The 19,242-nt window shown below is 52.9% G+C and overlaps 1 protein-coding gene across 1 annotated transcript; it reads left to right on the plus strand.

Moving 5' to 3' along the window:
* Window positions 1-423: 423 nt before the first annotated feature.
* On the plus strand, window positions 424-8,109 carry SERPINA12 (serpin family A member 12). The gene is made up of 4 exons (XM_006743577.3): window positions 424-1,063; window positions 2,721-2,991; window positions 6,051-6,198; window positions 7,767-8,109. The coding sequence occupies exons 1-4, from the start codon at window positions 424-426 to the stop codon at window positions 7,956-7,958; spliced, it is 1,251 nt and encodes a 416-aa protein (XP_006743640.3). The 3' UTR covers window positions 7,959-8,109.
* The last annotated feature ends 11,133 nt before the right edge of the window (window positions 8,110-19,242 follow it).

Below are 19,242 nucleotides of genomic sequence, written 5' to 3' on the forward strand. Positions count from 1 at the left end.
GCTGAGAAGTGGCGACAGGAGCAGAAGTCCTGGAACCAGCAGATTTGGCTTTTCGTCTCTATCACACTGCCTCTCTTCCTGGAAAAAGCATAGGGAAAGAGGTTTATGAGAGACCTGGGTTCTCCTGGGATGTGATCTTGGACAAAGGGCTTTACTTCTGCAAATTAGTCAGGATTCTTTTGGTTGTAAGGAAAAAAAATTCAACTCAAGCCAGCCAACCCTAAAAGGGAAATGTATTGGCTCTTATAACTTGGAGAAACAGAAGTGTGTGAGCTTCAGGTAAAGCTTGATCCAGGGACTCCAAAGATGTTGCCACGTATATCTCCCCATTTTTCTCTTTTCATCATAGGGGCAGTGGGTTGTTTTGTTCCTTTTTTCTGCTAACCTCAAGTCTACTACTCAACAGGACAATCTCCAAGGAAAATGAACCCCTTGCTGGGCCTGGGCCTACTTTTGGCTGGCCTTCTCACTGTGGAAGGTCTTCTGAAGTCCGACTTCCCTCTGGGACCACAGTTTCGTGGACCTGTGAGCCAGATCCAGTCATGGAAGGGAAGGAGGGCAGCCCAGGAGCTCACAAAGCGAAACACAGACTTCAGCTGCAAACTTTATAGGAAGCTGGCCTCCAATAGCCCCAACAGGAACATCTTCTTCTCCCCCTTGAGCATCTCCACAGCCTTCTCCATGCTGTCTCTGGGTGCCCAGGACTCCACCCTGGATGAGATCAAGAGGGGCTTCAACTTCAAGAATATGTCAGAGAGAGACCTTCATGAGGGCTTTCATTACCTCATCTACAGGATGAACCAGGGGAGCCAGCACCTCGAGCTGGACCTTAAAAACGCCTTGTTCATCGACGAGAAGCTGCAGCCACAGAAGAAGTTTCTGACAGATGCCAAGAACCTATACAATGCAGACACTGTCCCCACCAACTTCCAGAACTTGGAAGATACTCGGAAGCAGATCAATGACTATGTCAGTCAGAAAACCCAGGGGAAAATCAACAACTTGATCAAGAATATAACCCCTGGCACTTTGATGCTTCTTACAAATTGCATTTTCTTTCGAGGTAAGGCTTGGGGCATGTTGGTATGGAAAGGATAGGATTTCCAGTAGACTTGGATTAAAGACCTGGTTGGCCACGTGCTTGCTCTGTGACCTTGAATTCATATATAATTAATCTTTCAGAACCTCACTTGTCCTATGTAAAATGAGTACCTTTATATGTAACTCCTAGGGCAGTTGTTGGGACTCAAAGTAAAAGTGCATGAGAAATGAATTTGGGGAAGTCTACATTATTCTCCATATGTGCATTTTCATTAGTACTGATTATCCTAACACAACTTTGGTTGTAGAGGTTGGAGTGACTTTCTTTTCCTCATTTCTTAGATGAGGAAAGTGTAACACAGAGAGAGATGAATGGACTTAGAGTTACAAAGCCGGGACTAGAACTCACTTCTATTGACCCATCGGCTGTGCACTTTATGTTAGTCCAAGTAGACACCCAGGACGGTGATTGTGTTGGTGATGATGATGATGATGTTCATTTTGGTGGATGCACTGGCCTCCTTGTCACATTCTATAGATTGCCCAAGTCTGAGGGTGAGAGACTAAAAAAAAGATGAAAAAATATTCCCAAATCCAAGCTTCAACCCTCCCCGCCTACCACACTCCCCCACTCACCTGCCCCATGCACACACAAAGGTTGGCCAGGGTGGGGGAGAATCAGAGGCCAACAGCCCTCAGGTTAGGCCAGATCTCTGCCGGGCTGTCAGGGACATGGTCCTGAATACGGAAGTTCAGTTCTCCCAAAATCCACAGTGAGACTGATGGCATAGAGGAAAAGAGCAGAGGGAGAGAAGAGAATCTGGAGTTTTCCAAAGTCCCCACATCACTTAGATTGCAAAAGCAATGGCAACAGTGAGGCTGATGATGACTAGCATCCACTCAACACTCACTGTACAAGGTCACTGAGCTGTCCTGCCTTTCCCACTCAGCCACACAGCAGCCTTATGAGGTACCCATCAAAATCTTCATTCTTCAGACAAGGACACTGAAGTCCAGAGAGGTTAAGACACTTGTCTAAGGTCATCCTTTCACAACAGTGAAGCCAGAGTTGAATTCAGGGACTTGGCCCTCAGGCCCCCTACTGGGGGCTCTGAGGTTGGCAGGTGCGAAAAGACCCAGGTCCAAGTTTATGCCCAATGGCATCAAAGAGTTCCTAGGGTGAAAAAGGAGGGGTCCAAACACCCAGCTTTGAGTGTTTGCTGCTCTTCAGCAGGTTCCCAAGAGCAGCCTGTTCCATTGGTTTTCTCATTCCTACATGAGAGCAGCTACTCCAGGCCTGACTTAGAATCGAGTATTTTTCACTCACACCAGACCCAAATAACTCCCACTAAGTATCACCCAGACCTCTCTGCTGGAACACAACCTGTGGGTTCTCTCAGCCTCAGGAGCACCTGGGCTTCAGGCAGTCCACGGTACCCTCTCAGCTCAGCAGCCCTGGTCGTGGCTACTTTGGGAACAATCAGACCCATGCCCATCTTACCGGGGAGTTTCCAGGGCCTGGCACAAAGAGCAAGGATTCCTGGAGACCTGCCCTGACATCCCAGAGCATCCAAATGCCCTCCTTGAATCCATGTGGACAGAGACCAGTGCTTACCTGGGTCCAGTCAACCCTTCCCTTTCGGGACACTCATGCCACTTTGTCTTTCTTCACTCCTAAGCCAAGTGGCAACATGAATTTGATCCAAAAGCAACTAAAGAGGAAGACTTCATTCTGGATGGAAACAAGCGAGTGAAGGTGCCCATGATGTTCCATGGGGGCATGTATGAAGCCGGCTATGATAAACAGCTCTCCTGCACTGTTCTGGAAATGCCCTACCAGGGCACCATCACTGCCACCTTCATCCTTCCTGACGAGGGCAAAATGAAGAATGTGGAGGCGGCCTTGAAGAGGGACACTCTTGACAGATGGAAGAAATTAGTCACACGAAGGTACGAGGGGGCCTGGCATATGCAGCTGCTTCCTTCTTCCTGCCTTCCCTTCCACTCTTTGCTTCTTCTAGCCCAGATTTATTGAGCTCTGACCCCATGGCCAAGTCCTATTCTGTGCTCCGTGATGAACTTGTGTTTTGGTAGGAAGTAGACCAGAAGACAAGTCACAGGAATATAGTGAAGCTCTTGCTTGTAGAGGGAGATGCTTATATCATGAGAGTAGAGTGGACAGAGCAAAACCATGGTCCCTGGTGGTGGTGGTGGCGGAGGGGGGCGCCACGGAGCAGGGAGCATTGGAGCTAAGTCTTCAAGGCCCAACAGTGGCACGTGGGGATGGAAGAGGAGTCATGGAATCCCAGGCAGAAAGGAACCACGAGGACAACCACGGCTGTCAGAGGGAGCTGTTTATTGTACACGGAATCATGTTTTCAACTGTAATATCACAACAAAACCAGCGAAGTGTGCTCCAAATAAGTTATAATAGTTGAAGGACCAAAGTCCTTATTGACCAAATTGACCAAAGTCAATATTTTAAAAAAGAAACCATAAAATTAGAACAGATTTAAGATGAGCCAACAGAATTCTTCTCAGGCACTTGCTTACCAGTCGATTTTCTTGAGAAGGGTCAGGGCTGGGGCTCTCAGGGTTGACTTGGGTAGGAGTGGTGTCGGGATGGCCTCCTCCCTGCTCTGCATACTCTCTCTTCTGCCTTGCCCTCACCCCTGTTCTCTACCCAACAGGTCTTTATCAAGAGCTTCTGCCATGGCTGACACGCTGTTGGGAGCCAGGGAGGGTTCTAGGGGAGGTAGATAGGATGCTAGGACAGAGCTGGGCTGCAGTGGGTGCTCTACCACACAAAACACATCCTTGGGGGAATGGCAGAACACATCTTGGATATCTCAATTGAGCCAAAAGCTCCATAAAAGAGAAATTCTGGTTCTGAATGTTTCAGATAAAGTCGCTGTACTAGGGGGATGGGGAGAAGCAGCAGGCTACATGGCAGGTCATCCCAAGAGGGCTGCTAGGCTTGGGGTCTGCACAGCATCCCCCGATCCTCCCTGCTACAAACCCAGTCTGGCAGTAGTCTTGGCCCCGAGGGCTGCAGAGGGGCTTGGCACAGCAACATGGAGTACCACTTGCCAGCCCCAGAGCTGCACCCCATGGGAAATTGGCAGGAATAACTTGGAGATGAGGATGCTGAGTCCCCCTAATCCAACTGGAGGGTCTCAAGTCATCATAATTTGAATCCTAAAGGAAATGTGACCTTACGGAGCCCACATTACATGAAGCCAGGACTTGTGGATAAAGTGGGGGTGGAGGGAGTGGACCCCCCCTTTCCCTTCACCTCGCATACCCCTCATTCCCCAAGATACCTCTGTGAACTCGGAAACTGTAGGGCACAGGCGGGAAACCACCAGTCTCCTTGGCAGCTCATTTCACTCAGAAGAAACGACCCAGCTTGCCTGACGCCTTTGCCTCCTTTAGAGTTTCTCAAATCTTCCCTGAACCTCAGCATTGCTGATACCCCCAAGCTGATCTGTATTTTTCTCCACTGCACGCGCTGTCTTCTTATACACGGACTCCCAGTCTATGTATCGATGATTACGGGATGCTTTTCATCGTATGGACTTTCTTGTCTGTCTTCCCTGCTAGAGCACGCACCCAAGGGCACGGGTTATGCTTCTTCTGTTCACACATGCATCTAAGCATCCGATTTGTAGAGAGGAGGCACTTAATTTGTTGAGCGAATGAATGAGTGGAAAGGTAAGTCTGGGAATCATTGGGCCAATGGCCAGTATTTAAAGCCATGACACTGAATGAGGTTCCTCTGGAGGGAGGAAAGACAGAAGAGAAGAGGACCGAGGGGTGAGGCTTGGAGGATCACAGACAGTCCAGGTGGGCGATGAGATGGTTCTGGCAGAGGGTGAGCGAAGGAGTGGCCGGTGAAGGAGGGGAAGATGGACTTGGGTTGGAATGCTTCAAGGTGGAAAAAGGGGATCCACTCTCTGAGAGCTGTCTCTTGGGTCAAGCAAGCCGAGCTCAGCCGTGGCCCTGGAAAGTGGAAGGTGGAGGGCAAAGAACCAAGTGGAGTGGGCTGCGGCAGTTGTGGGAGGAAGTGGAGATCTCTGGCAGAGACAACTCCTTTCTGCTATGAAAGAAAGAAAAGGAATGGGCTGGAAGCTGGAGAAGTGACTTGGGGCCAGTGGAGATGTGTTTGCTCTTGTTTTGTAGGATATCAATTTATCGGAGAACATGGTCTCCTCCTGAGGGTGATCAGGCAGACACCATTCATGATGGATGGCGCAGAACAGAGAGGAATGCAGGCAGGGGCGAGGTCCTGGATAGGCAAGAAGAAACAGGGCTCAGGGCCAGGGAGACAGGAACCCAGGGTCCACAGGTTTCCCGGGACCACTGATCCCAGCCCCCACGCCGGGGAGGCCCATCGGGTCCCACCCACGGAGGATGTGAAGCTGCTAACTCAAGGGCAGAAGGAGGAACGCCTGCTGGTCAGGGACTCCTGAGCGCCCACATGCATTTGCTTTACACTTTTACTGCCCCGTCTGCTGTGATTAGCACCATCGTTTCGCCCAAGTGGCTTAGGGAGGGGAGATCATTTGCTCCCCGTCACGGAGCTCATGAGAGTCAGAATGCGTTTGAGCTCAGTTCTACCTGGTTTCAGATCCCAGGCCCTTGCGGCCTCTGGCATCCAGCCTGCTGGGTCAGGACTGGCTCAGGGCTTGGCCAAGGCCAGGACTGTGAAGGGGACGACACCTCTGTGTCTGCAACCAAAGGGGCCCTGAAACAGTGGGGACTTGAGACCATTTCTGTGGGTGAGGGCTCTGGGGAGGGTATGCTAGGAAGAACGGACACAGTTCAGAGATCATAGGTGTTTTGAAGCCAGGGTCCCGGGGTCAGAGTCCCTCCTCATTGTGGGGACAAAGAGAGGGTCTGAGACCTCTGGGGCTGGGAAGACCAAGGTCCCATTCATCACCTCTCCTGCGGCCTGCCCAGGAAAGCAAGGAGACCCTGCCACTCACCTGTCACCCCCATCTCCCCAGGGTCGTAGACGTGTCCCTGCCCAGGTTCTCCATCACTGGTAACTATGACCTGAAGAAGATGCTCTCTTACCTGGGTATCACCAAAATCTTTGAGGAGCATGGTCATCTCACTCGGATCACCCCTCATCAAAGCCTGAAAGTGGGTAAGGTAAGCCTGCCCGGCCCGGATGCCACCCCACCCGCAGGGAGCCTTCTTGCAGCCCTGGGCCAGAGCCACTGTCCCAGCAGCTGAATGAGCCGGGTCTGGTCCTGCCAGTCAGGCTGGGCACCGATCCAGCACTGTCCCTTACCAGCCTTGTCACTCTGGGACAATCACATCACTTCCCCAAGCCTCATGTTTCCAGTCTTTAAGCTCCTGGTCCCATTTTGGAGGTCGATTCTGTGCAACAAACAAGTGATCAAGGCCTGGCACATTTATTGGTCCTAGAACCAGTCTAGGTCTGACCCAGAGCCTCTCCCAAAGACCTCACGGGCTTGTTGGGAGTAAGTTGCAAACATGTGCATGACCAAGAGATGAACCAGCCATGGGCCCCGGGGTTTTCAGCAAGGCTGAGCACCTGCTGGCTGGGGGCAGAGACGACCATATGGGGTAGGGTCCCCAGGTTGAGCAGATATAATACAGGACACCCAGTTAAATTCGCATTTCAGGCAAGTGACCAATAATTTCTTTAGTCCAAAATATTGCATGGAATAGACTTACACTAAAGATATTCATCGTTTATCTGAAATTCAAATTTAATGGTCCATCCCCTATTTCACCTGGCAACCCTACTTTTAGGTTAAAAGGGCATTGGGGGTGGGGAGATTGCAAGGAGCAGAGGTAGGTGTGGGGAGGATCTCCCAGTAGGGGGAGCAGCATGGCCAGAGGCTGGGATGGGGGAGAGCTTGGCATCATGGGCAGTGGGGATCGGCGCATTCTAAGTGGGAAGTTCGAGCCAGTCTGGGAGAGATCCCAGTAGGCACTGATTCAGATTTATTTTCCAATTTGCAAGAGGAAGAAAAACAGTAGAATTTTCTCCCTTTTAACATAGACTTCCCATAAATCGTCAGTGCCAGCTACCCCTTTCCGGGGGCCTTTACTCAGTTCCACGGCTCATTTCTTTTCTGCAGTTAGGTGTGCCCACAGCTGTGATTGCCAATGGCTCCTGGCTGGCCTGCTAGTAAAATTGTTAGGATTTTGTAGAATGGAATGAAATGCATCAGTATGTGCAGAAACTTCCATGTCCTAGGGTGAATCACTGCGTCACAGATGTGGGTGCCCTGGGGTAGATCTGACATCTCAGTCATCTCTGATGCCCCCCCTCCCATTTGGTTCCTTTCTCACCATCCCCCAGGAAGCTAAGAGGAATGTGAGCAGGACTGGAGGCTTCCTGGTGGGGACGTCACCACGTCCCTTCCATCTAGCTAAGGTTCCGCAGACTCTTTCTGCCATTATGCTGCTCGGCACTTCCCTGTAATTCATGGAAGGATAGCGCACCCCACTCCATCCTTCCTGCTGCAGCTGAGGCTCCCCCAGCCTCATCGGTCCCTTCACGCTGAGTCTGCTTGTCCCGCATCCTCCCGGCAATGACAGCAGAAGGAGCCTGGGGCGCCTGGCACCAGCCAGGTTACTGCTGTGCTGGGCCACCCTGGCTGAGGCTTTTCCCTCTCTGGGCCTCTCACTGTCCTTGGCCCAGAGTGGCTTGGCGACACTGACCTCGATCCTGATTCCCGCAGGCGGTGCATGAGGCGGTGCTGAAGATGGATGAGAAGGGTACAGAGGGTGCGGCCGGCTCTGGAGCCCAGATGCTGCCCATGGAGACGCCGCTCTCCATCAAGCTGAACAAACCCTTTCTGGTGTTTATTAGGGATAGCGTCCTGCCCACCATCATCTTCTTGGGAAAGATTGCTAATCCTACTGGGGACTAAGGGGGCGTTCCAGCTCCTTGCGGGCCCCAGCGGCAGCCTGGGACTGAAAATGTTTCATCTGCCTCAAACTGGGATCCCAGGACCTTTTAATCTAATCCCACACCTTCATGAGCTCCCAAGACCACCATCCAAACAGGCAGCGCCGCTGGCTCTGGGGGCTCCTGTGCACCCCCACCCCGTCCCCATCCTCCCTCAGCCCCCTCCCTGCCCGGTCCAGCGTCACTGGGCTTAGATGCTCCACCCCCACCCACTTGGATGGCTGTGATCTTCTCTCCCTGGAGAGGCAGAGGGACTTTGTGATTTAATAAACACCCCCAGTTCTGCTGGCTGTTGGTGGATAATTTGGGGAAGCTATGAGACAAGGCAAGTACCTGGGCTTTGGAGTGAGAGAGACCTGGGTTCAAATCTTAGGAACAAAGTGTCTTTGGGAAAGCCACATATCTCCTCGGAGCCTCTATTTCTGTATTCCTGAAAGGAAGACAGGGATACTCCCCTCTGGGGCTCTGAAGAAACTAGCACGCTGCTTTAGAAAAGCTAGTTCCGCTTGGTGAGCCCCTAGCCTTGGGTCTTTGGTATGTGAGCTACAAAGTCATGTCCCCGCAGGGTCCACATGGGAGTTCGCTGGGCTCAGCCAGGCATCCAATCAGATGGCAAAGCGGAGGTGGGGCTGGCCCGGCATTAGAGGGATGGAGCCTGGATTAGAAGCGGCTAGGATCCATTGCCAGGTTTGCCTGATTCCAGAGCCCACCAAGAAGAGTCTGGGGTTTGGATCTGTTAGCAAGCTCAGCTGAAGAGTGAATGGGGTCCCTGCGCCTGCCCTGGAAAACGTGGCCCTGCAGGGTCTGCCCATGACCACTAGGGGGCGCCTGATCATGCCACAGGGAGCCCTCATTGCCTGCAGCTGATTCCTTTGCCTCCTGCCATGAATCCCCGCTGCCCGAAGTGTTTGAGAGGAGGGGCCCCCAACTGGCCTGGCACTACTAAGCCTGAGCCGGCATCAGCTGTCACCTCCTGGGTGTGCCTAGCAATTCACAGCTCACTGTGCCTTTTGTGTTCTGGTCACAGCTCCCCTGTGGGCGGCCAGAACGGACATCCATGTGACAGATCCATATGCAGAGCAATGAAGTGACTTTCCTATGGCCACGTGGTTAGCCACGGCCAAAAACACTGGTCTTCTGGGTTAGGGCAGGAACGGGTTCCATGTGGACTTGGGGACCCCGCTGGTCCTTCCTGAGCTCCTCTCCCAGGTACGAGAGCCCCCCCTAGGCCCCTTCGGCTTGTGAGTATTCAATAAGCACCCCCTCCTCCATCCTGGGCACCCCCAGGGCCCTGGAGACCCAGCCCCCATACAGGCTGGCAGAGAAGGCTGGTTTACAGTGTGGTAAGGGCTCAGATGGGAGAGCACCAGAGTAAGCACCCCTCTTTGAGAGGGAGGGAGACAGAGAAGGCTGAGACCCTGCACCAGCCTGAGGGGGCGGGGTGGGGGTGGGCAGACACCGGACACACACGGAAATGCTCAGTGGTCAGCTCAGGTCTGCAACATTAGCCACCGGGGACATGCGATAGTCAGGTCAGCCATTGAGTAGCTGGGTGGCTTGGACATGTCACTTAACTCCTCGGAGCCCCATTTATTAAAAGGGGGTAGTAATACCTACCCCAGGGCGGTGAGGAGCTCTGAGGGTTACACGGCACTGCGTAGACATCGAGCCTGGCACGTAGCAGGTGTTCGGCAGAGAGCCAGAGCTACGGTCTTCTGCTGCCCTCACTCACGTCCCGGAGGTGACCAGCTCTTTTCTAAAAAACGGTGCTCCAGGCACTTGCCTGTGCTGTCCCCTCTACTGGGAATGCTCTCATCCTGCCTGACGAGCTCCTGCTCATCCTTTAACGCCCAGTCCATTCTGACATCGTTATGAGATCTTCTCTACCTTTCTGGCAACTTCCAAGCAGCCCTTCAATAAAGTACTCACCTCCATGGCTCCTGGGTCTGAATTTCCCCTCCACCCCGATGTGGGCTGCAATCAACCCCGCATTAAACAATGATTTATGGGGTGGCAATCTGTGCACTAGTTACTGATCCAAACAGACCTGGTTCCTGCCTTCATGTCATTAATATCCAGTGGGAGAAATAGTTGCAAGTCACATCAGCACCCCTGTGCGTTTCTGATCACGAGCTCCAGTGAGCATGATGAGAGAAAGCCATGAGGGCCTTCGAGGGTATGGAACAGGGGTCTGACCCAGGCTGGGGGCTCCAACAAGGCTGAGAGAGCTCCGAATCCTGGGAGCTTATCTGTTCTTGAACTGCCACTATTAATTAAGCCCACATACAGGTATGTTTGTCCCGGTGTAGTTCACAATCTAGAAAATGCTGGCTGGTCTTCCATAAGCTCTAGTGCTTGACTGATCTTCCCTTTAACCGACTTTGTTCTAAGAACGACCACTGCACATCTTAAATATTTTTTATATGATTTCCTACCTTCGCAACCATATATTCATTGTGCGCTACAGAAATAAACTCTATCATGGGGGAGAAAAAGAAGAGGGGAGGAACTTGGAGTGGTAGCAGAGGAAGACTACCAAGCACAGGGGAGCAACATGTACAAAGGCCCTGGGGTGGGAAGTTGGCAGGGCCGAGAAACTGAAATGAGATTAATGTGGCCAGCACAACAAAATAAGTCAGGAGGAGGTGGGCGGTGAGGCTGGAGATGTAGGCTGGGGCGTCAGGGGCCCCAGGGGGAATGCTGGGCTTTAACCGAAGAACTATGGTGAGCTGTCACTGGTGTTTCACTGGAGGATGACTCAGGCACACTCGTGTGTTGTAAGTGTCCCTCTGGCTGCAGACCGGGCATCCCCTGGCCCCAGTTCCCAGGCCAGGCCACAGAGAACACACTCAGTGTGTGTTTGCTGAGAAGACAGACTACCCTTGCTGTCACCCTTGCTCCAGACATGGCCAGCGCCCTCCCGTGGTTCTGCCAAGCAGGCGCTCTGCCTCACCACCTCCCTGCGCCTCCCTGCGCCTCCCTGCGCCTCCCTGCGCCTCCCTGCACCTCCCTGCACTGACTGGCTCACGCGGCTCCAGCCTGCCCTGCCCGGCGCTCTCCTCGTTCCCCATTCTCTGCCATGCTCGCCAGCTCCTTTCAGAGTGGTACTCTTGCTTCCAGAAAAGACTGACTCCTACCTCTTCTAAGAAGCCTTCACGGGCCACCTGTTGTGGACTGACCCACCTCACGAATGAATAAATGAGTACATGGAGTTTGCCTTTGAAGTAAGCAACCCTTCCTACCTGCTTCCCACGGGACTGGCACTGCGTAGGCTTTTCCACTGACCCGCCGACCCACCGACCCACCAACCCTTCAAGCTGGTGGGACCATTTCACTCTACTGATGAGAAAACCGAGGCTCAGGAGAGGCCACATAACTTGCCCACGTTCCCAGGGCTGGAGAGCCACAGATAGGAGACTAAATGCAAGTCCTCTGAGTATTTCAGTTTTCATTTGTCCATCCACCCATCTAGCAAATATTTGCAGAGTATCCACTCTGTGCCACTGTGGGGTTGAAACACATCGGTGAACAAAACATACAAAGCTCCTTGCCCTTGCGGAGGTTCCCAGCTAGTAGATGGAGGCATGCAATACACCATAGGGTTAACAAATGCGTAAGAACATTACGTAAAGCAGGGAAGGGTGGTTGGAAGTGCTGGTGTGCTGGCGGTGGTCAGATCGGCCTCACTGCGAAGGTGACACTCACTGCTGAGATGGGAGATTTGGCGATTCTGCTCTCCATGGCTTCTGTTGCACAATCAGCTTCTGGAGACTTCTGGAGCCGCAGAGACGCCCACCAGGAGCATACGTGATGATACGAGAAGGATTAGCTCTGGCCAAGAAGGTAAGTGTCCAACGTCAGAACCCCACCGCAGAACCCCTTTGATGTGATCCAGCTTGACCTTCCACATAATGCAGAAAGCCTTTGTGTGGCTTCCGAGCAGGTGGCTTTCCAAATGCATGTGGGATGTCAGGAGGCTGGTTTCCTGTCTGCCCAGGCTGAGGTCATTCATGTGGGCACACACCAGAGGTGACAAGCTGGTGCGCTGAAGAGGATAATGACAGGCAGGAAGCCCTAGTTCCCGGCCCTGCTTTGCCCAGACGCTGACTCTGTGACTTGGGCAAATACCTTCTCCTTCCAGGGCCTTTGTTTCTCACCTGCGCAGTGAAGGGATTGCCCTGGATGATCTCCAAAAGCACTTCAATCTCGGACAACACTTTGACATTCGTCTTGGAAATGATAGAGTCTACTCCAAATTTCATCTACCTATTCTTTTTCCATGCATTCATTTGGCCAACAGATACTTATTAAGGATCTCCTGTGTGCGTGGGAGGGTGCCAGGTGTGGAGAAGCCAGGTGAGAGCTTAGAGACCCATGGCCGGCTTCCTCCCGTTCAGGCCCAGGTGGGTCAGGGCCGTGCATAGTCGTGACAGTGGGAGCATGAGGCCGGGGCCCCCTTCTCGTTGGGACACATGCTCTCTATTTCCACTCAATTCCCCCAATTTCTTTCATTCCCAAAACACTGTTGATATTGTGGCTGAATCCCCAACTCTTTTGTGCTCTTACACACTCAAGAGGGATATTTAAATGAATCTATGTTTAAAAAAAAAAAAAAGAAATTTGTTCAAACAGAAAAATTAACATCACAGCCATCCATAGAAAACCAGAAAACAGGCCACAGGTAGAAAATAACTAAAAATACATACAACACAAACAACTTGGCAATTCAACTCCACCCAGACCTGAGCCCGAAGCCTGTTCCATTTGGTTAAAGAGGAAAGAAAACAGGGGCGCCTGGCTGGCTCAGTTGGTTAAGCGACTGCCTTCGGCTCAGGTCATGATCCTGGAGTCCCGGGATCGAGTCCCGCATCGGACTCCCTGCTCAGCGGGGAGTCTGCTTCTCCCTCTGATCCTCCCCCTCTCATGCTCTCTGTCTCCCATTCTCTCTCTCAGATAAATAAATTAAAAAAAAGAAAAGAAAAGAAAACAGACAAGACAGCGGCCGCCAAGACGCTCGTCTGCTTGAGCTCAAGGCTCAAACTCAGGACTCCATGTTGTCTGGTGTGGTGGTCTTTCATTTCAGGGACTTGGTCGGGAGCCTCAAGTGTTGGGAGGCTGGCAGGAGGCCCTGGAGTCCCGACAGGCTGAAGTTCAAATCTGAGCTCTGCCATGTGTTTGGTTTGTGACACGAGGCAAGGCACTTCGTTGTGCCCAATCCTGAGTTTTTCCTCTCTGTGAAGTGGGGACCATTCTGTTCATCTCATCGGCTACTCAGGGGGATTACACGACGTGATGCGTGTGAACCTCCTTTGCACCTGCTAGGCACCCATCCACATCAGTGATGCCTGGTGTAAAGGCATCCAGAGTGGGGAGGAAGGCACCTGAGGGGGCTTATCTGAAGACTGCGTGTCCTCCCAGCACAGGTAGCCTTTTGTCTGTTGTTTCTCTTGGTGTGACGTGAACGAAGGAATCTCAGATTCCAAGACTGGGCTGGGAAAGAGTCCCTCCAGGTGAAGATCCATTCTGGAGCAGTAAGCCCACGTGTCCCGTAATGTTGAAATAGTGACCTCTTTGCCAAAACCACAGAAAACAAAGGAACGACTAGACAAAACACCTCCGGGCCAGAGGGTCTGTCTGGATCTACCCCCTTCCCCACCTCCACCCTCAGCTTGGCTCAGATCCTGAAAGTCACGTGGCCCCTGTGAGCGGACTCAGGAATGAGCAATGTTGCAGCCAAACAGTGCAGGGAGCCCTGGGGAGCACTCCTCCATGAGACAGGTGCTCACGTCCACACTGGGTATTGTTGGGTCCCTCTTGGGGGGCTTCTGGCTAAGATGACGTGGAAAATCCAGCCATGAGGCATCCAGCGTCCTCTGCAGGTAGAGCAAGAGTAGGTGAAATTGAAAAACATATATATATATATATATATAAAAATATAAAGAGAAAAGTATAAGGATGTAGCCAGATTTAAAGAGTGATGTGAAGATCTGTATAAACCAGAAATGGGGCAGAAGCGTAAAGATGTGTGAGGTAGGCAGGAGAACTTCTAGCCAGGAAGAGAAGGGTCTAGAGCAGCCCAGCCATGGCAAGAGAAGCTCCGTGGAGGAGGATGGACTTGGGATAAGGCTCCATCTTGATGGGACCTTGGATGGACCCTTGGGATCTGCTCCTGATCTGTCGCTGCGGCGGCAGGATTGGTCTTAGGAATTTGGGGAGAAACAGGGCTTTGCTTTCCCCACGTCCTGAGGCGCTCAGAGCTGGGGATCATCTCGGATTGCTGGGCAGAAGCTGTGCAAGGAGGAAGCAGCCAGCTCCCCTCACTCCTTAGTTGGCTCATCTTTCCCTGGGAAGTCTGACTCAGTGGCTCTAGGTGGGGCCTGGGATGTGCATTTTAATGAGAACACAGGTTCTCCTGACAATTAACCACGCTTGGGAAACTCCACACTTCGGTAGGCCAACCTGTTTCACCAACTGGAGGCCTTTTTACAAAAGTCCCTGGGTGTGGGCCAGTGAGCAGAGCCTGGCCCTTGGGGTTCCTGACCTGCCTCCCACTGCCCTCCCACACCCTCCCCCACCTTCGTCTTCCCTTTATTGTTCTCCCTCTGTCCCCGTCACTCACTGGGGATAGTCCCTGTCCCGGAGGAAACCACACAAAGTGCAGCCTGTGTACTCGGGGAGACGGACACATGAGGGGGTAGATTGCTGTGGTTTGCTCTAGGGTGTTTGCGAAGGGAGGGCCCGACTTTCTGTGGGATCTGGAAGACTCCATGGCGTGGGAGGTCTGGAGCTGGAGCTGGAGGATGGAAAGCAGTTGGTCAAGAGGGGAGGGGGGGAGAGCCGTCTAGACAGACCGAGAATCAAGGGCTCAGGGTGTAGCTTGGGGGAAGAAATGGCAGGGCTGAATTCATTTTATTGTCTTGTAGTTCACATAGAGTGAGTTACGCAAATATTTCTGGCTATGATTTCTTCCAGACTTGGTCTCTCCCACCCGCTCCGCGCCTAGGACTCCAGCTGCCCGTCTGTGAGACCACGTGCTTTCCATTCGCAGACCACTGGGGCTGTTTTTTCTCCCCTGTTCCTACTGCTGTGTTTTCAAGCTTCCTGATCTAGCTTCTACCACTTAGATTTTCTCTTACAATAGTTCTGGCCTGGATTTTATTGTCCTCCCTTACTGTGGTGACACTGGTTTTAAAAGCCACCGAAAGTATTTGCAGAACTTTTTTCTTATCCTGTCAAGGATTTTTATCACCTTTTCCTGATAAAATGAATGTCCTATTTCAGATACAGTGTTGCTAAGGTGTCTAGGGCAGCTTCAGGCTAGAGTTAGCGTAGCCCTAACGTCAAGATGTGCCGCTTGTCGGGTATCTCCTGAATGCCTTAGATGTTCCTGGAGGTCCCCTAACTCGGCCTGGTCAGGGTCTCCCTCCCTCCCCAGCTACGTGAACTCTGGGACCTCTGCTTACATCACAGCAGTTTGGGCGTTTTGCTTCTGCACCGGGACCGTCCTTGTGGAATGTCACTTTACGCGTGCAGAGCCGAACACTTCGCTTTGCACTGAAGCTAACGCACGCTTTTGCTGCTTGCGCCTTCCCAAACTCTGGTCCCCGTCCCCTGTGCTCAGCCAGCCTGCCACTTCTGCTTGGGTTTCCCTCCCTGGAGCCAGAAAGTGTCTTTGGACAGAAAAGCAGGGCAATCACAGGGCTCCCCTAATTTGTCTGCCTTCTCTGCCTGTGGTCCAATGTCTGCATTATTTCACATATTTTTCTCAGTGTCTCAATTGTTTCATGTATTTTGTCCAGTTTTCTGTTTACTACTGTTCATAAGTCCAATGGCAGGTGCTTTGGCCACAATGGCCAAACGCTGAGTCAACTCATGTGTTATGTATGCATAGCCTGTCTAACTAGCACCTGAAGGAAGACCTGAAAGGTCTTTCTTGCTCATTTCCCGTCAGTATCACCCGTCCGAGGTAAATCGTCCATTTAATTTATTTCAATTCACTCCTTCATCAAACACTTAAGGGGAGCCCTTTGTACCTTTGTACACCCCAAACAGGGGTGTAGGGGGAGAACAGAGAGGCAAGTGCCCTGATTCGTTTCATTTTCTGTCAGGCAAATAAATGTGAAATTATGACCATGATAAGTATTTCACTAAGAGGTTAATGGTGCTATAAAGACATTTAAAGGGGGGAATTTTCCTGATCTGAGCGCTCAAAGAGAACTTCCTTTAAGGATGTCACATGACAGAGGACCTAAGCAGTGGAAAGGAATTAATTCGAGGGGAAACTCTGGTGGGGGAGGGGAGTGGGGTACAACAAAGATCACCTGTGAGGAGCATAAAAATGGGCAAAACGGCTGGACACAGCAGCCCCAAGCAAGGGGCTTTGAGGTCTGTAATGAAGTTAGAGGGGCTGGTAGAGTCCAGCCAGTGCAGGTTGGATGAGAGGCTGGTGCCCGCTCTGGGAAATGGGAGGCTACTGGAACAGTTGAAAATAGGTAAGCGATGTGTTGGTGTGGGGAATGAAGAACAAGGAGATGCAAGTGTGAGTCCTGGGCTCGAATAACTAGGTGAGTGCTGTCCGCGGACGGAGATGTTGAAAAAGGTCTCAGCTGTGACTTCCATGGGAAGATGGCATTTGGGAAAGAGTCTGAGTTCAGTCTGGGTCTTACTGAGCTTTAGGTTCATTTGTGACATCAGGAGGAAATATCAAGGAGGTGGTTAGAAATTCGGAATTCCGAGGAAAGTTCTGGCCCGGGGATTAAAAATAGTAAGTGATGTGCATCTTGGTAATGAAGCCCTGGGCGTGATGAGATCAGCTGGAGGCAGAGGAGAGCACCAAGGAGAGGGCGCCGAGGCTCGGGGGGCGCACCAGGACGGGGCGCAGGAGGGGAGGCCCAGAGGTGACTAAGGAGGAGGAACGGAGGGAGATGGGGGGAGAGGAGAAAAGCAGGAGGTCATGGTGTCACAGAGCCTCAGGGAGGGACTGGAGAAGACAGTGTGGTCTCCAGTGTCAGCTGTTACTGGGGAGGCAGCTAGGGTGAACCTGGCCACGTTCACAGGCTGGTCCCGTCTCTGTGGACCCAGAAGCCAGACTGGAGTGGGCCAAGGGTGAGTGGAAGTGAGACCGTGAGGACAGTGAACACACAGCTCGTGAGGATGTGAGTCGGGATGGGGAGGATGGAGACAGGGAGCGAAGGGGGGTTTTCATCGTGCCGTTGGTAGTGGTTTGTTTGTCCTAGCGGGCAAGCCTTGACCATGTTTAAAAGCCAACGGCAAGGATGTAGTTGGGAATATGGAAGAGAGAGGTGTGAGGGTCCTGGGATGGACATAAGGGATGCTCTCCAAGTTCTGCAAGGAGTGCTGGGCAGAGGGGGATATGTTCCTTTTCCAAGGGTCTGTCTTTCATGGGAGGTGGGGGCCAAGGTGGTCTCGTGTGTGTGTGTGCATGCACAGATGCCCTCACGGGAGGCTCAGGAGTCCATCTTCAGGAAATGGAAGACCGAGGTATTCCCTGCAGTCAATGGGAGAGTGAAGTGTCTGTTGCCAGGCACATCAAGATCGGTGGTTGGGAAGTCACTGCGGACCAGACTGCCTCAGTGAGCCACTTCCCTCCAGTGGCTGGCAAAGAAGGAACAGACAGGTGGCTTATTCCAGGTTTGGGGCTTTGCCAGAAGTGTGTCACCAGGAGTGTGGGGTTTTAGAATGGAATGAAGCCCTTTGGAACTTCAGACAAGGAGGCAAATGAAGACAGGGCAGGGTGGGTGGGCGGAGGGCCATATAACCTTTCCAGCAACGTGGAACAGCTGTGTGCTTGAGGATGAAGCTCGGGAGGTAAGTGAGAGCCCAGCAGAGAAGGACCTTGAGTGACAGGTGCATGGCCGTTCCTCCCAAGGTCAGTGGGGAGCCATTGAGGAAGCTGAGTAGGTGAGTGACACATGAGCTTTGCATCTAGAAAGCTCCATCTGTCTGCGGTGTGGATGAGTGACCCAGCCGGGAGCCAAGTGGGGGATTGAGCAGGGGAGAGAGGATGAAAGGTGGGATAAAGGCAGTGGCCCCCCGGGCGAGAGGGGCCCAGGCAGTGTCAGGTGCAGGGGGGACAGTGTCCCTCTCTTCGAGACGGGCAGAGCCCATGGCAGGACTCACCCCCCGCCCCCAGCCACAGTCATGTCACAGCAGGGAGGCAGTGGGGGGCCTCCATGGGAGACAGAAGGGGCAGCCATGAGAGGATAGGAGTTGGGCATAGGGAGAGGCCAAGTGCGGAAGGAGGTTGGATTTTAAGAGCTGAATGAGTAAGCTTTCGTCAGAGCTTTTCCTCAAGAGCGTGAGGATCTGCCCCTTGAGGCCCATCGCCATAGAGCCCTTGGAGGCCACCTCCCTGAGGCCCAGAGAGAAGCAGCGGCTCGCCTAAGGCCACATGAAGGCCAGGGCCACGAGGGGCCAGGACACTCACTAGCGGACTGCCTGAAGGGCTACTGGTCCAGGCCGGTCTCCCCTGCTCAGCCCAGGACTTGGGGCATGGAGTCAGACGCCCTCTGGCCAGGCCGTGCCTGCTGGTGGGGGTGTGGATCCTCTGGGAGGTACAGCCAGCGTTAGCAGGTGCCCCGGGAGCCCCACTCCCACCCCCACCCACCCCGAGAGGGATACAGGCCCCCGATGTCCTGCGGTGCCTCCCTTCCCCCTCCGGCGTGGCTGGCGTTCTCTGCCCTCAGCCCCGTCCCTTCCCACGGTCAGGAATACCCAAGGGCAGGCCTGCCCCTTCACCCTGCTTCCAAGTGAGGGACACAAAGCACAAACAGCCACGAGGGAGAAGCAGCTTTGACCTCAGGCTCTCTGCGGGCCCGACACCATGCTGGGTGGTACACAGACTGTGTTCCTTCTTCCTCGGGGCCACCCCCTTTCACAGACGGGGCAGGAGTCAGGGGGCGGTGAAGCCAGGCCTGGGAGGACAGGATGAAAAGGTGGGCGCGCGAGGCTGCCATTCTTTACCCAGATCGTGGTCGTGCAGGAGAGTGCTGGTCTTGCAGAGGCTCTGGCCCCTGGCTGACTGTCGAGCTCAAGCACTGCTCCTGGGAATGACAGGCCCACCAAGGAAAAGTTAAAGGTCTGATTGGTTTTATTAAATGACACATGACTCGGGCAGCAAACAGAGGGGCGCTCCGAGGAGGTGTACAAAATGGCAAGTTTTCATAGAAAGGGGGTTTGGCAAGGACGTTATTGGCAAACAAAAGAGAGTGTTCCAGGCCAGGCGT

This window comes from Leptonychotes weddellii, chromosome 9 (assembly GCF_054177405.1).
Source record: "Leptonychotes weddellii isolate Sample4059 chromosome 9, ASM5417740v2, whole genome shotgun sequence".
Lineage (NCBI taxonomy): Eukaryota > Metazoa > Chordata > Mammalia > Carnivora > Phocidae > Leptonychotes > Leptonychotes weddellii.

Excerpts from the sequence above, each read along its gene's own strand:
- SERPINA12 (XM_006743577.3), top strand. The coding sequence starts at position 424 with ATGAACCCCTTGCTGGGCCTGGGCCTACTTTTGGCTGGCCTTCTCACT. Across the intron at positions 2,992-6,050 it reads AAGAAATTAGTCACACGAAG|GGTCGTAGACGTGTCCCTGC; the intron begins GTACGAGGGGGC and ends CCATCTCCCCAG. Across the intron at positions 6,199-7,766 it reads AAAGCCTGAAAGTGGGTAAG|GCGGTGCATGAGGCGGTGCT; the intron begins GTAAGCCTGCCC and ends TGATTCCCGCAG.